This window comes from Triticum urartu, chromosome 7A (genome assembly GCF_056163025.1).
Source record: "Triticum urartu cultivar PI428250 chromosome 7A, HENAU_Tu73, whole genome shotgun sequence".
In the NCBI taxonomy this organism is placed as follows: domain Eukaryota; kingdom Viridiplantae; phylum Streptophyta; class Magnoliopsida; order Poales; family Poaceae; genus Triticum; species Triticum urartu.
Window position 1 is genome coordinate 643,953,193 of NC_141879.1, and position 16,027 is coordinate 643,969,219.

General features: G+C 45.1%; 2 protein-coding genes across 2 annotated transcripts; both read left to right on the forward strand.

The window, feature by feature from the left end:
* The first annotated feature begins 800 nt into the window (after window positions 1–800).
* LOC147960991 (uncharacterized) lies at window positions 801–1,606 on the forward strand. Its single transcript, XM_087536421.1, has one exon. It carries the CDS (start codon window positions 890–892, stop codon window positions 1,475–1,477), a length of 588 nt encoding a protein of 195 aa, XP_087392547.1. The 5' UTR covers window positions 801–889; the 3' UTR covers window positions 1,478–1,606.
* A 3,581-nt stretch (window positions 1,607–5,187) lies between these two features.
* LOC147960992 (uncharacterized) lies at window positions 5,188–6,008 on the forward strand. Its single transcript, XM_087536106.1, has one exon. It carries the CDS (start codon window positions 5,262–5,264, stop codon window positions 5,886–5,888), a length of 627 nt encoding a protein of 208 aa, XP_087392232.1. The 5' UTR covers window positions 5,188–5,261; the 3' UTR covers window positions 5,889–6,008.
* Window positions 6,009–16,027: the final 10,019 nt, after the last annotated feature.

The window sequence follows — 16,027 nt, forward strand, 5'->3', positions numbered from 1 at the left end:
CAAGTAAGGATGGTGTGGCGGCGGCATCTTTGTGGTGGACATGTGTCCTCGGGCTCCGCCCTTGCGACGATGTTTGCTCCAGCGCCGCCGCGGAGCTTGGGAGGTAGTTTAGGAGCGGATGCAGATTGTTGTCTGCATCGATGGCATTCGGAAGATGGCGGATCGTGTGATGGGTTCGTGGTTCGTGATAGGAAGGTATGGTTTTCTCCTCCAACGTCTTAGTCGTGCAGGGATGCCAGATTTGGAGTTTGCTGACGTGTGCGGAGTGTTGTCCCGGTCTGATTCGTTTAACGGCAATGGCTTTACCTTTATTGGCGAGCCACCTTGGAGGTCCGCAAAACTATATATCAGCGACGGAGCCGCGTCGAGCTCGGGTATGGAGATGTTCCATCATTATTCCTTTGGTGACTGTTGTGGTGGTGCCAGAGACAGGTAACGGGCGTTGGTGCCAAGCTCAGAGGATTCTTCGGTCCTGTTTGTATTTTTACTTCTTGGTCGTGTTTCTGTTTTGCCAGGTCAGTATGTACGTGGCTTGTACTACGATTCTTATGATATAAATGAGATACATATATTTTTTTGACAAAAGTGAGACGTATTACCATGAAAAAAATATGCATGACACTAATCTACTCCCCACTATGACTAGCCGTAGGAGTAACATGCATGCATTGCGCAAATGTCAACCGTGTACAATGGCGTAGTAACATGCATGCATTGAGTAGTTTACTTAGATGCCGCATCTACGCATATTTGAGTGATGACTAGCACCTAGAGCTGGGTGCCTATAAAAATGCACCTCGGCTCCTTCCATGGAGTACAGCAGTAGTTACAGTTCTCTCGTGTTTCTTCCCTGGCTAGCTCAAGGTCTACTTCCCGTGTCCACGGCGCAATGGCTTCAACAGGTGCACCCGCTCTCACTTTGAAGCTGGCCGTCGTTGCTGCCGTTCTCGCCCTGCTGGTCATACCTTCCTTGGGACGCTGTCCGTCCCTTGGTCCGGCACCACCACCACCAGCGCAGGCACCACCGCCACCACCGGAGGCCATACCACCACCACCACCACCGGCGCAGGCACCACCCCCACCACTGGAGGCGATACCGCCGCCACCACCGGCGCAGGCGCCGCCACCACCACTGATGGCGATACCGCCAGCGCCTGCGCTGGGTCCGGGGCTAGGACCGCGGCTGGGATGCGGTGAGTGCCGCGTACAATGCTTCCCGGCGTGCCAAGCCTCCCATTCCATGGACTGCAAAGAGGAATGCGACAACGATGAGAGCCGCTGCAAGGAGTGCAGGACCCCAGTGATCAAGAAGTGCACGTCCGTCTGCACGGGCAGCTGTGACTGCAGTGCTGAAGCCGACAAGTCATGCAACTCCGAATGCTCCTACAATACATGCGGCTACTGCGGGTACACCCGTGGCAAGAGTTGCAAGAACGACTGCGACAACTACTGCAACAGCAACTGCTGGGGACCATAGCCTATTGTAGCTAGTGTTGAGTGTTGACCGGCCGGACTATCCGGCTATACATGTACTCGACGGTCAACTGTGTCTACTTGTTCACGTACGTATGCATGTATCCACGCGAGGATCTGGTACTCCCTTCAATCCATATTACTTGTCTTAAATTTGCCTAGATATAGATGTATCTAAATTCATACCATTACGTATCTTAGATTTGTCTAGATACATAGATTTAGACAATCTAAGACAATATGAATAAGAGGAAGTACCTAATAATAATAGATAAACAATCAAGTACAATCAAAAGGCTAGATCCATTCTTATTGTACCAACTTTTTATGTTTACTTATGATGAATCTGGCCATACGTGCGAATCGGACAAACGGAAACGGAACACGAGGACCTCCCATGTTGCTCTCCCGCGAGCGATCCAGGAGAGAAACCTTACCCGACGCAGGACACATCCACCTCCATCCCCTTCCCGCAGCCGGTGAGCATCACCGGGCAAAGCCCACCCGACGTCAGCGGTGGCAGGGACCAGTTCCTCCTCTCGCTGAGTTGGAGCGGCGTGGGGCGCTCGCACGGCAGCCCAGATGCACGCGCCTGCGATAAGGCGTGAGCTCGGGGCGGTGGTGTGGAGGCACTACTGGTGCTGCATTAGCTTGGTCTGTTGGGGTCCTCCGCCCCAATCTGGCTTCCTTGGTGCGGCGGTTCGCCTTGGCCGGCCTTTGTACGTGGACGTGGTTGATGGCTTGGTGGTAGTTGTTGCCAGCGGCAGGTGCTTCACGGCTTGTGTTGGGTGTTGTGCTCAATGGTGGTTGTGGAGTTGGTCTAGGATTCATGACAACAATGGTCACTGATAGATCTTCAGGAGCGTCCATCTCTGAAGATCCAGTGGTTGACTTCGGAGGTGAGATGTGAATTATAGACGAAGACTTGACGCAGAGGGATGGTGGTGCAACACCACCGGATGCAGCTGCTGCGATTGCGGGAAAGTGGTGGCGACAAAACTTCAGTCACTTCGATGGTGGTGCTACCCCATCATCTGTCTTGAGCTCCTGGGTGAAAGTCTAGGTCTGACCTGAGCTGGTTATAAAATGTTGATGTTTTTTATGTCGTTTTCTTGTTGAAGACATTGCTCGGATATGTTTGGATTGATTCTTCAGGGTGAAAACCTAGATTCTAGTCTTGGTGGTTGTGTCCGATACGCTTGAGTATCGCTCCCTTACTAAAGGCGTTGCTGTTGAAGAAGCTCGTTGTTCTTGTGATGTCATGAGATGGTTGGTACGGATATGGTCATTGCTACAGTTTGACGATCACGTATCTGATCACATTGGGCCTTTTGTCCTTTTCTTTTTCTCTAACCCATGCATAGCTTTGATCCTATATGACTTTCTAATTGTTGGTGTGATTGTGTGTGCGTGTGTGTTGGTGTTGGCTATGTGCATCCTAACTATGCAGAAGTCGGGTGTGTGCTCAATATATTATGTATCCTCCTGATGCTTGATTTTGAGCCAATAAAATCCATCATTTGTCTAAAAATGCATGACATAAGCATTTGCATGTGCAAACTTATTTAGACTTTTCGTGTTTCTCAAATTTCTCTTGAATACGCGCTTCCAGGATGAAGTGTGTAAAAGCCCTCATACTAGATCCCCTCATATTTTGAGTCAAACTTTGACCACCAATTTGACCGGGAAATATGAGTTATACTCCCTCCTTTTCTTTTTACTCCGCATATAAGATTTGATCAAAGTCAAACTGCACAAAGTTTGACCAAATTTATATAAAAAAATATGAACATCTACAATACTAAAACTATATAGTATGAACATACGTTTCATGGTGCATTTGATAATATTGATTTCATATTGTGAATGTTTATATTTTTTAATATAAAGTTAGTCAAACTCTACAAAGCTTGACTTTGACCAAACCTTATATGCAGACTAAAAAGAAACGGAGGGAGTAATTATATAATGCTGGAAACATCTTTTGGGGTATATAACTTGTATTTTATTAGTTAAATCGGTGGTCAAAGTTTGACTCAAAATACGAAAGGCCATATATAACGGACTAGAAGGAGTACTAAACTATAGCCTAGGTATGTATATCTACACAAATTGTACCAACTTGCAAGTTAAGATCTATGTCATTCATGTCATAAGTTGCCTTCGACTTCAAGATGTGTTGACTCTCTTTTTGGGTTGGATCTCAGTGGAGAAGAGATACTAAATTACTTAGACTATGTCTGCCAGTTTTAGACTTGTTTTGGCAAATATAGGTATGCATATTTTGGTTGGACACAATAACATAATTAGTAGGATGAACCGAAACAGACATATTGCAATGCATTATATATGTGGAATATCTGGAAAGTAACAAAAAAATACTTTACCCTACGATTTTGATCTTGCACAATACCCTTGAAATTCGTCAACCAATTTCTGCCCAAAACGATATACTTTGTCGAAAATCCGCTTCTGAGGCCAAGCTCATCTGCACCTGCGCTGATGAAAAAAAATCAAAACAAATACAAGAATTTTTTAAAAAAAATCCAATTTTTTTGCATGGTTGATAATTTGGTGCATGAGGTCCGCTCCAATTTTCAAATCATTTAGACATATGAGCAGTTCTCGGCAAAAAAGACAACTTCGAGGTATGTAAAAAAGTTTACTGTTCATGCATTGTTCTTGCCTGATTTGTCTTTTTTGCCGACAGCTGCTCAGATGTTCAAATGATTTAAAAATTGGAGAGGATCTCATGCACTAAATTTTCTACCATGCAAATTTTTTTGGGAGTTTTTTGTGATTTTTTTCTGGCGGGGTGCAGATGAGCCTGGGCACCGAAACGCTGCACCTGCAATCATACTTTGTGCATTTCTTTTTAGTGTGCATGTTAGGTTTGTCTTAAGTCAAGCATTTGGAAGTTTGAACAAGTTTATAGAAAAATTTACCTACATTTACAAGACTAAGTCAATATCATTAGATCCTTCATGGAATATATTTCATATTGTATTTAATGTGTACCGTAGACGTTGATATTTTTAATATAAATTTGGTCGAACTTTACCAATTTGGTAGTACTAATAAGGTGCTGGAAGATTTGTTTGTTTGTTTTTTTTCCTTGCGGGTGAAAGGTGGTGGAGGATTGAAAGCTATAGCAATGCAAAACAGCAAAATGACCCTTTTCCAAAGTTGTTCTTAGTTAGCACCACCCCTCCATGGAAATGCAAGGTGGTAGAATTTTAAATCTTTAGAGAGGGGTTTGCCCTTTCAGATATACCAAGGGTAACCCCTCCAATCGACGGAAACAACTCCCCTGCATGCCATGCTCTGGCTCTAGCCTCTATATCCAGAGTAAACCATGTCGTGCACAGGACTTCTACGGATTTGTCATAGGGTGTAATCAAAGCACGATTTCAACCATGTCTATTCACTCAAACTAATACTACTAGTAAGATCGAGCTTGTCTTGTGGAATCCAATCGAAGAGCCGTGCCTGGTCAACTTGAGTGATTAAGTCAGCTTGTAATGGCGTGGACCGTGCCCGGTCAAGATGCGTAGTAGTAACATGCATGTATGCATGCTTTGCGCAGATCTCAACGTGTAGTTTACGTAGACACTAGACAGTAACACATCTACGCACCTTTCAGTGATGGCTACCAAGTAGCACGTCGAGCTGGTTGTCTATATAAAGAAGCGTCACCGGCTCCTTCGTAGAATACACCAGTTACAGTTCTCTCGAGTTTCTTCTCTCGCTAGCTCTAGCCTACCTTCGCTTGCCGTGTCGACGGCGCGATGGCTTCAGGTGCAGCCGCTCTCACTCGGAGGCTGGCTGCCGTCGCTGCTGCCCTCGCCCTGCTGGTCATACCCTCCTTGGCACGCTGTCCGTCCCTTGGTCCGGCACCACCACCACCAGCGCAGGTGCCACCGCCACCACCGGAGGCGATACCACCACCACCACCGGCACACGAGCCACCGCCACCACCGGAGGCGATACCACCACCACCACCACCGGAAGCGATACCACCACCACCACCACCACCTGAGGCGACACCACCACCACCGCCGGAGGCAATACCGCCAGCGCCCGTGCCGGATCCACCTCGGCCATGCAATATCTGTAGCAGAGAGTGCTACCCGGCGTGCACAGCGGCCATAGCCTCTCTGCCGGATTCCAAGGCCTGCGACGAGAAATGCCAGAACGAGAAGAGACGCTGCGACCAGTGCACGACCCCCAAGATCGAGGAGTGCAAGGCCAACTGCAGCGGCAGCTGTGACTGCCTCACCGAATCCTACAAGTCATGCAGCGACGACTGCCTCTTCCAAGAATGCAGCCCCTGCATGACCACCCGTCGATTTCAAATAAAGGATTGCAGGTACCAATGCAACATCGACTACTGCAACGGCAATAAGTGCTGGTGACCATAGGCCATGCGGTTGTACTCCATGCTCAACTCTATCTGCTTGTGCACTTGTCTACGTACGTATGTACCTACTGTATACACGTACGGGACGACCTGGCAATAAAAAAACATTAATCAATTTCTCTATCGTTCCATCTCGTTGATTAGCTACACAATTTTAAGTTTCTCTCGCTCACTTTTTTTCCTGACTGGTATTATGAGATTTAGGGCCAGATCGGCTCCTGCGAGTGTCAACTTCACTCCTAAGTCTAGTGAAACATAGAAAATTGAACAAGAGCAGCGTAACTTTGGCTAACATGTGGGATGTGACGCCCATATATACATGGCACTCTGTACTTCCCGCGGAGCCATTCAAAGGAGTTGGAGCTTCAGTCATGTGGAAGAAGATCTCCCTTTGCTCGATCTCACTCCACATATGATTCAGTAAGAATGAAGATTACCCTTTGTGTGGCACTGGTGTACTTCATCATTCTTGACAAATGATTCAAACGAGTATCAACGACACCTCATTAGTGCAGAACCGGGCAATAACACCGTTCGTAAGGTCCTGTAGTGCCGGTTTGGTAACCGGCGCTAAAATGTAAGCACTAAAGCCCCCTCTCCCCCCCCCCCTCTCTTAGTACTGGTTCAACACGAACCGGTGCTAATTGGCAACCACGTGGCACGAGCCAGCTTCGGGGGCAGGGAGCCCTTTAGTTTTGTGTTTATGATTTCTTTTTCATTTAATTTTGTGTTTTCCATTTAATTATTTTTCGTTTACCGGTATTTTACGATACTCATATTGTACACGTTATGCATATATATAAATAGAATTTCTAGTAGAACCGATCATAATATATATATATATATATATAGTTGCTATTCATCACCCAGGTGCAGAATAAGTTATTCTTCACCCGAGATAATCTTACGATCATTTCATAATTAAACTACGTTTTGAATTCAAATACTTACATTTCTATTGATTCACTACGTAAAATTTGACATAAGAAAATAAAATTATAGGTCATAAGACAAGAAAATTTGCAGTTTATGTATATTTTAGATTATGTTTTTATGTTTGTAATTTTACATAACATAAAATAGTTTTTACGGCGATTATATATTTTCTTACGGTCCCTTTTTGCGTCAGAAATAAGACAAAACTTATGGAATGCAAAATTACGGTGCATTGATGGTAAAATAGAGGGGGTGAAGAATAACTATTCCTCACCCAGAATGGCGAATAGCGCAACCACCATTAATTAATTCACACATATATACACACATGTATATATATAGTGTTATTATTTATCATCCAGGGTGCAGAATAAATTATTCTTCACCCGAGATAATCTTACGATCATTTCATAATTAAATTACGTTTAAAATTCAAGTAGTTACATTCCTATTGATTCACTACGTAAAATTTGGCATAAGAAAAATAAAAATATAAGTTATAAGACAAGAAAATTTGCAGTTTATGTATATTTTACACTATGTTTTTACGTTTGTAATTTTACATAACATAAAATATTTTTTACGACGATTATATATTTTCTTACGGTCTCGTTTTACGTCGGAAATAAGGCAAAACTTACGGAACGTAAAATTACGGTCCATTGATGGTAAAATAAAGAGGGGGTGAAGAATAACTATTCCTCATCCAGGGTGACGAATAGCGCGACCCTATATATATATATATATATATATATATATATATATATATATATATATATATATATATATACAATTTCTCCTAATTGGTGCCTTCGGAGCCAGTGGCATTAGCCAAGCTAATTGGTGCCTTCGGAGCACGATAACAATTGAAAGTGGTTCATGGGGCGGTAGCGGGTAATAGTATTCTCCTTTGGGATCTATGACCTGGTCGAGCAAAAATCCCGCTATTTCCTCTTGAATTGCTTCTATGCGGTCCTGTGCTAGGAACTTGTCCCACACCTCTTTGAACTGTTAAGAAGGAGATCAATATGCATGTGTATTAGTTGTGTGACTAGATATCGATAATGGTGTAAAAATTATGAATAGTGTTCTGACAATCGATATCATACCCACTCCTGTCTTTGAGATTTGCTCCTTTCGGACGCCATCATGCGAATGTTCTCGCAAACGTAGTATGCACATAGATCATTCCCCGGCGCCTACTTCAGGGCCTTTACGAGAATGGAATTTGATCAGATAATAATTAATCAAGCATGATAATTAAAGAGATGGCAGCTAGCTAGTACTACTTAATTACTTACCTTGGGTCGATACCATTTCAGACTTTGTTTCCATGGGCCTAGAGTGACCCTGATGAACTTTGCCCAAGCCCTGCCCGTCGACAAAGAAAATGAATAAATGAGTTATTAAATAGTTGTTACCAGGAAATGACGAACTAATTAAATAGGCCGAGATATAGTTAATAATGATTGAAATTACCTGTTGACTATCCCCTTCACGATGGTGTAGTCACTTGCTTTCTTAAGTAGCGAGTCTAGTACTTCAACTGTTCCTTCATCAACTTTAATGATTAACAAGATCCAGTGAAATCTGCATGCACACACGTTTGCATGTCTTAATTAAGCGAGCATATGTAAGCAAAAACATGTAGCTATAGCTAGTAGGGAAAACAGAATTTGTAGTACAAGACAGTGTGACTCACTAGAAGTTGTAAGGAAGTAGTATATCTTCATTGTATTTGAGTTCCTTGAAGAACTGTAGCATGCTTTCCTCTACACATTTTGCGTGATATGGATCTATTTTCCATGTGTATTCATTAATGGTATTTAGGTCAACGAACCCAATGCCATAGCGTCCACCTTTTTCATTTTATAAATCTTCATCCTGCATAATACCACAGAAAAGAATATAGTGAGGATAATTACAGGTAATGATTGATCAGCTAGCTTGAGACTTAAATTACAGAAAGAAATCACTTACAGACAATAGCAACTGACGATAGATTTGTCGAGTGCGTCTTTATTGTATAGCTGAAAAAGTTCTGAATACTCAACGGTCACAGCTTTCTTATGGTAGTAATGCTCCTCGTTGACATTCACCATGAGGGACTCTCGATTGGAAATCTTGGTAATGTCCATGTACCATTGATGCAATTCATACATTCTCATTGGGAGCTTATTGACCTCCTCTGGCTCGACCATAGGTTGGCCCCGGGCATATTTCCGTTTTATTTCCTCCTCTCTAGTCGGAGACATGGGCTCAATATCGAGGAGTTGTCCAACAGTGATCCCGATCGATTCAGCCTGCGCAATATGCTCCTCGGTTATTACCACATCGCCCACCCCGGGAACCTCCTCGGACTTGTCGTAAGGCCTCTGCGGAAGAGGCGCGAGGCTTGGACCATATTGAAATCGCTTGCCTCCGCCTGTACCTGCAGTACTACCTCAACTTGTACCGCTACGCACCATAGCTGAGGCGGCTCTTTTCCGTGATTGCTGAGGCGGCTAAGACGGCTGACGTGGCTGAGTTGGAGGAGGAGGAGTGGCCTGAAGCTGTGCCGGACTTGGAGGAGGAGTGGCCTGACGCTTTGCCGGACTTGGAGGAGGAGTGGCCTAAAGCTGTGCCAGACTTGGAGGAGGAGTGGCCCGACGCGTTGGTGGACTTGGAGGAGCGGGAGTCTGCTGACTCGGTGGCGGACTGCGACGAGGAGTCGGATGACGCGGTGTCGGTGGCCTTTGAAAGATGATGCAATCCTTTCTCCATAGGATGATACGATGGTTGGCCTCTCCTAGTGTGTGCTCATCGTCACCTCTAGGAATGTCAAGCTCTAGCCCCGAATATTGGTCCACCACCTCATCAACCAAGACATGAGCATAGCCCGCTGGAATCGGGTTGCAATGGAAGGTTGCCTCGGGGGGATTTGTAAAAGCAAGGGCGTCCGCCACCTTCATGGATATGTTCTTCATTTTGAAGTGTAGCTCGCAGTTAGTGTTCTCCATGATGTCATCCATTGGGTAGCTATCCAGCAATGCGTCGCCCGGGGCGGAACCCACGCTGCTTCTCGGCATGGATGGGACGGTGATATCCATTGGTGGATCATCCGCTAGCTGCTGAGACCCCCTTTGCTAGCTAAGTGAGTCGATCTGCTCCTGCTGCCGCTGGAATTTGATTGCCAAGTCCGCGTGCGCTGATTCTAGGCCTTGAAGGCGTTCATAGTCTAGCTTCCTCTGCTCCTCCTCCATCTTCCTCTTCTTCTCCACCGCAATCTTCTTTCTCGCACGGGTTCTGTAGTCGGTGTTCCAGTCCGAAAACCCCTCATACCACGGAATAGCGCCCATGCCTCGTGTTCTTCCCTGGTGTTCAGGATTTCCCAGGGCACGCGTAAGCTCGTCGTTCTCTCTGTTGGGCTCGAACAACCCGGATCGAGCCTCTTCTATTGCAACAAGTAGCTTATCTTCAGCTCCGTCCAAACATGCCTTCTTCGAAACTTTGCCTGTCTTCGGGTCCAACTCCCCCCATGCGCATAGAACCAAGTCCTGCACCTGGGGGGCCAGCTCAATGTTTCTGGAGTGACACCTGCATCCAGCATCTCTTTCTCAGACTTATCCCACTTAGGCATTCCCACCGCATAGCCACCTGGCCCCAGCTTATGGAACTTATCCTTTTTTGCGGCATTGGCCTTGTTTATTCTCGACCATTTCTTAGATAATTCCGAATCCTTGAATTTCACGAAATCGTCCCAATGAGCACTTTGGTTCTCTAGTGTTCCCTCGAATACTGGAGTCTTCCTTCCTCCGTTGACGTACTTGGCCCATTCACGAATCTTGTGGTTCTTGAATGCAACCGCCATCTTCCTAAGAGCAGCGCCCTTGACTTTCTCCACATCTGCATCTGTGAAATGATCTGGTAGGGTGAAATGTTCCATGAGCGTTTCCCAAAGCAAATGTTTTTGTCTGTCGTCGACAAAAGTAACTCCTGGACGTGGCTTTGCTGGCTCTCTCCATTCTTGAAGGGAGATCGGGAGTTGGTCCTTCACAAGAACTCCGCACTGACGAACGAACTTGTCCGCAATCTTCTTAGGCGCGAATGGTTCGCCATTAGGTCTGATTGCCTCGATATTGTACTTTACGCCCTCCTTCAACTTTTTGTTCGGGCCTTGTTTCGTCCTGTTGCCTGAAGATTTGCTCGATCCGGATGGCTGAAAGAAGAAAGATCAATTCGTTAATATATCTTCAAGTCATTTAAAATATGTGATGATCACCAGATGCCTGCTTATATAAATATATATACCTCGCCGGTCTTTGTTGTTTCAAGATCAACATTTTCTTCGCCATGTTCATAGTCCATGACTTCATCAATTCGGTCGTCGCGATCGAATATCATATCACCCTCCCCGGTGTTGTTTAGATATTCGGAGCCGTCGTAATCTTCTTCATTCTGATCATCATCTGGCCCGCGAGAATTGTGTATGATATTGAACAGGGCCTCTTCTCCCTCTCTGTCGGTATTGTCCGTCATAGGTTTTGTTTAACTAATCCAAAAGAAATATATTCAAATTACAATGCATGGATGCAATCAATTAATAAGGAAAAACTGAATCAATCATAGTACATAATAAGCATCATCGAAAATAATCTCGAATACGTCGTCTCGAATAATAGATATAATCTCGAATACATCATCTTGAATAATAGATATAATCTCGAATACATCGTCTCGAATAATAGATATAATCTCGAATACATCATCTCGAATAATAGATATAATCTCGAATACATCGTTGGATCATGCGGCGCGGGCGGTGGACACCCAAAGAGAAGGAACTCTCACAGGATCATAACTGAAGTGAGATCCCTGAAGAAACTGCCAGGTATTGGAGAACCTGCCGCCCTCTAACGCAACCATGTAGCGATGGACGTGCTCGTCCTCCTCCCTGACACGGCGACGTACCACCTCCGGCGGGGCCGGCTCCCTCCGCACCAAAACTGGCCCACGTGAATGCCACCAAACGAGATCAGGGTCGACGACCGGGGCCGGGTTCCTCATCAAGCGGCGCGCCCCTCCAGGCAGCACCTCCCAGTGCCAGCCCGGCGGAGCCCAGTCCCGGACATGGGTCAGCCGGACGTCGTCGCGGACGGGTCGACGGCGAGGATGTGGGCCGGGCATCGTCGAGAACAAATACTAGCTATATGCCCGCAAAAAGTAACATTTTTTTAATGATTGGATTTTGATAACTAAAATTTCTAACATTTCTATATAACTAACATTCCTATAACATTTCTAACAATGCTATATAACTAACATTTCTATAACATTTCTAATATTTCTATAACTAAAAAACAGAAAAAAAATATATAACATTTCTATATATATAACTAACATTTGTATAAAATTTCTAATATTTCTATAACTAAAAAAAGAAAAATTTCTAACTTTTTTATAACTATTTCTATAACTAAAAAACAGAAAAATTCCTAACAATTCTAACTTTTCTATAACATTTCTAACAATGCTATATAACTAACTATTTCTATAACTAAAAAAAGAAAAAATTCTAACTTTTTTATAACTATTTCTACAACTAAAAAACAGAAAAATTCCTAACAATTCTAACTTTTCTATAACATTTCTAACAATGTTATATAACTAACTATTTCTATAACTAAAAAAAGAAAAATTTCTAACATTTTTATAACTATTTCTATAACTAAAAAACTAAAAGAATGTATGTGTGTGTGTGTGTGCTCACCGGCGAGGCGAGAGGCGACAGGGGGCGGCGACGGGGACGGCGACGGGCGCGGCGACGACGGGGATGACGACGACGGGGACAGGGACGGGGCGGCGACGACGGGGACGGGCCGGGGCGGCGACGACGGGGACGGGGCGGCGATGACGGGGACGGGGACGACGCGGGATGGGCCGGGACGGCGCGGCGGTGACGACGGGGACGGGGACGACGGGGCGGCGATGACGGGGACGGGGCGGCGACGAGGGATATGGAGACGGGGGCGGCGGGCGACGGGGCAGAGGAGAAGAAGCAGATGAGAAACTAAAATTTTTGAAGTGTTTAGTTATATAGGATGGACCTTTAGTACCGGTTGGAGCCAACAACCGATACTAAAGGCCTGTTTTGGTCAGGCCAAGCGGCGGGAACTGCACACCCTTTAGTACCGGATGGTGGCTCCAACCGGTACTAAAGGGGGGGCCTTTAGTACCGGTTGGAGCCACCACCCGGTACTAAAGGGGGTGCGCTGGCAAGGTGTTGTGCGGCAAGTTTAGTCCCACCTCGCTAGCCGAGGGGCGTCCGCACTGGTTTATAAACCCCCGTGCGGTAGCTCTCTCGAGCTCCTCTCCAAAGCAGGCCTACTAGGCCTACATGTTCTGTGCTGCCCTGTGGGCCTACTGGGCCTTTGCAGGCCTGCATCCTGGCCCAACAACAGGTTGGGTTTCTAGTCATATGCAGGCCGCTCTGGCCCAGTAGGCAGGTTTTTTTTTGCTTTATTTATTTTTTTAGTTGTTTTTTGTGTATTTAGAGTTTCTTTGTGAATATTTTTGCTTTAGGTACAAAAAATTACAAACTTTCTGTTAGTGCCCGTAGTTTTCAAATTTGAATAGTTTAAATTTTGAATTATTTGAAATTAGTGTGGAACACTAGTTTGTGAATAACTTAACTTTAAAAATCAGTAAAGGCATGAAAGAATTTGTTTGCACATAAAATTTCTTCGCGTTTCAAATGCCAAAACACATAACTACCCTAACTATTACAGAGATTCCTTCCTGGGTGTGAAACACAGAAGAAAGTGATGATAGTGAAGCCGATCACATCCCAGATCTTTGGGTGTGAAACTTTTTCTTCGCGTGTGTCCCTTTGCGCCGTAACCATGGAAAATCTTCATCATTTAACGGGATGCTCGGGTCAATATTCACTGTGAATGGAGAAATTTCATCAAACTTTTCATAATCTTCTGACATGTCTGTCTTATCATCCACTCCCATGATGTTTCTCTTCCCAGAAAGAACTATGTGCCGCTTTGGCTCATCGTACGATGCATTCGCTTCCTTATCTTTTCTTTTTCTTGGCTTGGTAAACATGTCCTTCACATAGAAAACATGTGCCACATCATTGGCTAGGACGAATGGTTCGTCTGCATACGCAAGATTGTTGAGATCCACTGTTGTCATTCCGTACTGCGGGTCTTCCGTTACCCCGCCTCGTGTCATATTGACCCATTTGCACCGAAACAAAGGGACCTTCAAACCACGTCGATAGTCAAGTTCCCATATGTCCTGTATATAACCATAATATGTTTCCTTTCCTGTCTTGGTTTCTGCATCAAAGCGGACACCACTGTTTTGGTTGGTGCTCTTCTTATCTTGGGCGATCGTGTAAAATGTATTACCATTTATCTCGTACCCTTTGAAAGTCATTATATTCAAAGATAGTAACTGGGACAGTAAGTACATGTCATCTTCAATAGAGGTGTCATGCATGGTACGTGTCTGCAACCAGCTGGCGAAACTCCTGGTTTGTTCACGTGTAATCCAGTCATCAGACCGCTCCGGGTGTTTGGAGCGTAGCAAATTCTTGTTTTCATCCATATATGGAGCCACCAAGGCGGAATTCTGTAGAACTGTGTAGTGTCCTTCAGTGAGAGAATGTCCGTCCATACATATTATTTGTTCCCCTCCTAGCGTGCCTTTTCCATCTAGTCTGCCCTTATGCCGCGATTCAGGAACACCAATCGGCTTAAGGTCAGGAATAAAGTCAATACAAAACTCAATGACCTCCTCATTTTCATGGCCCTTGGAGATGCTTCCTTCTGGCCTAGCACGGTTATGAACATATTTCTTTAAGACTCCCATGAACCTCTCAAAGGGGAACATATTGTGTAGAAATACGGGACCCAAAACGTTAATCTCTTCGCATAGGTGAACTAGGACGTGCGTCATGATGTTAAAGAAGGATGGTGGGAACACCAACTCGAAACTGACAAGACATTGCACCAAATCATTCTCTAACCTTGGTATGATTTCTGGATCGATTACCTTCTGAGAGATTGCATTGAGAAATGCACATAGCTTCACAATGGCTAATCGAACGTTTTCCGGTAGAAGCCCCCTCAATGCAACCGGAAGCAGTTGCGTCATAATCACGTGGCAGTCATGAGAATTTAGGTTCTGGAACTTTTTCTCTGCCATGTTTATTATTCCCTTTATATTCGACGAGAAGCTAGACGATACCTTAATACTAAGCAGGCATTCAAAGAAGATTTCCTTCTCTTCTTTGGTAAGAGCGTAGCTTGCATGACCCTGATGTATGCCGTCTTTTCTGTGCATACGTTGCTGGTCCTCCCGTGCCTCAGGTGTATCTTTTGTCTTCCCATACACGCCCAAGAAGCCAAGCAGGGTCACACAAAGATTCTTCGTCACGTGCATCACGTCGATTGCGGAGCAGACCTCTAGGTCTTTCCAATAGGGCAGGTCCCAAAATATAGATTTCTTCTTCCACATGGGTGCGCGTCCGTCAGCGTCATTCGGAACAGGTTGTCCACCAGGACCCTTTCCAAAGACCACGTTCAAATCCTTGACCATATCATGTACATCAGCACCAGTACGGTGGCGAGGCTTCGTCCCGTGATCCGCCTCACCTTTGAAATGCTTGCCTTTCTTTCTTACGGGATGCCGGCTCGGAAGAAATCGACGATGTCCCAGGTACACATTCTTCTTACAATTAGCCAAATATATACTGTCGGTATCGTCCAAACAGTGCGTGCATGCGCGGTATCCCTTGTTTGTCTGTCCTGAAAGGTTACTGAGAGCAGGCCAATCATTGATGGTCACGAACAGCAATGCCTTTAGGTCAAATTATTCCCCATGTGCTCATCCCACGCACGTACACCTGTTCCATTCCACAGTTGTAAGAGTTCTTCAACTAATGGCCTTAGGTACACATCAATGTCGTTGCCGGGTTGCTTAGGGCCTTGGATGAGCACTGGCATCATAATGAACTTCCGCTTCATGCACAACCAAGGAGGAAGGTTATACAAATATAGAGTCACAGGCCAGGTGCTATGGTTGCTGCTCTGCTCCCCAAAAGGATTAATGCCATCTGCGCTTAGACCAAACCATACGTTCCTTGCGTCATCTGCAAACTCCTTCCCGTACTTTCTTTCGATTTTTCTCCACTGCGACCCATCA

Bases quoted from the DNA above. Each gene is read 5' to 3' on its own strand.
- LOC147960991 (XM_087536421.1), top strand. From the start codon at position 890: ATGGCTTCAACAGGTGCACCCGCTCTCACTTTGAAGCTGGCCGTCGTT.
- LOC147960992 (XM_087536106.1), top strand. From the start codon at position 5,262: ATGGCTTCAGGTGCAGCCGCTCTCACTCGGAGGCTGGCTGCCGTCGCT.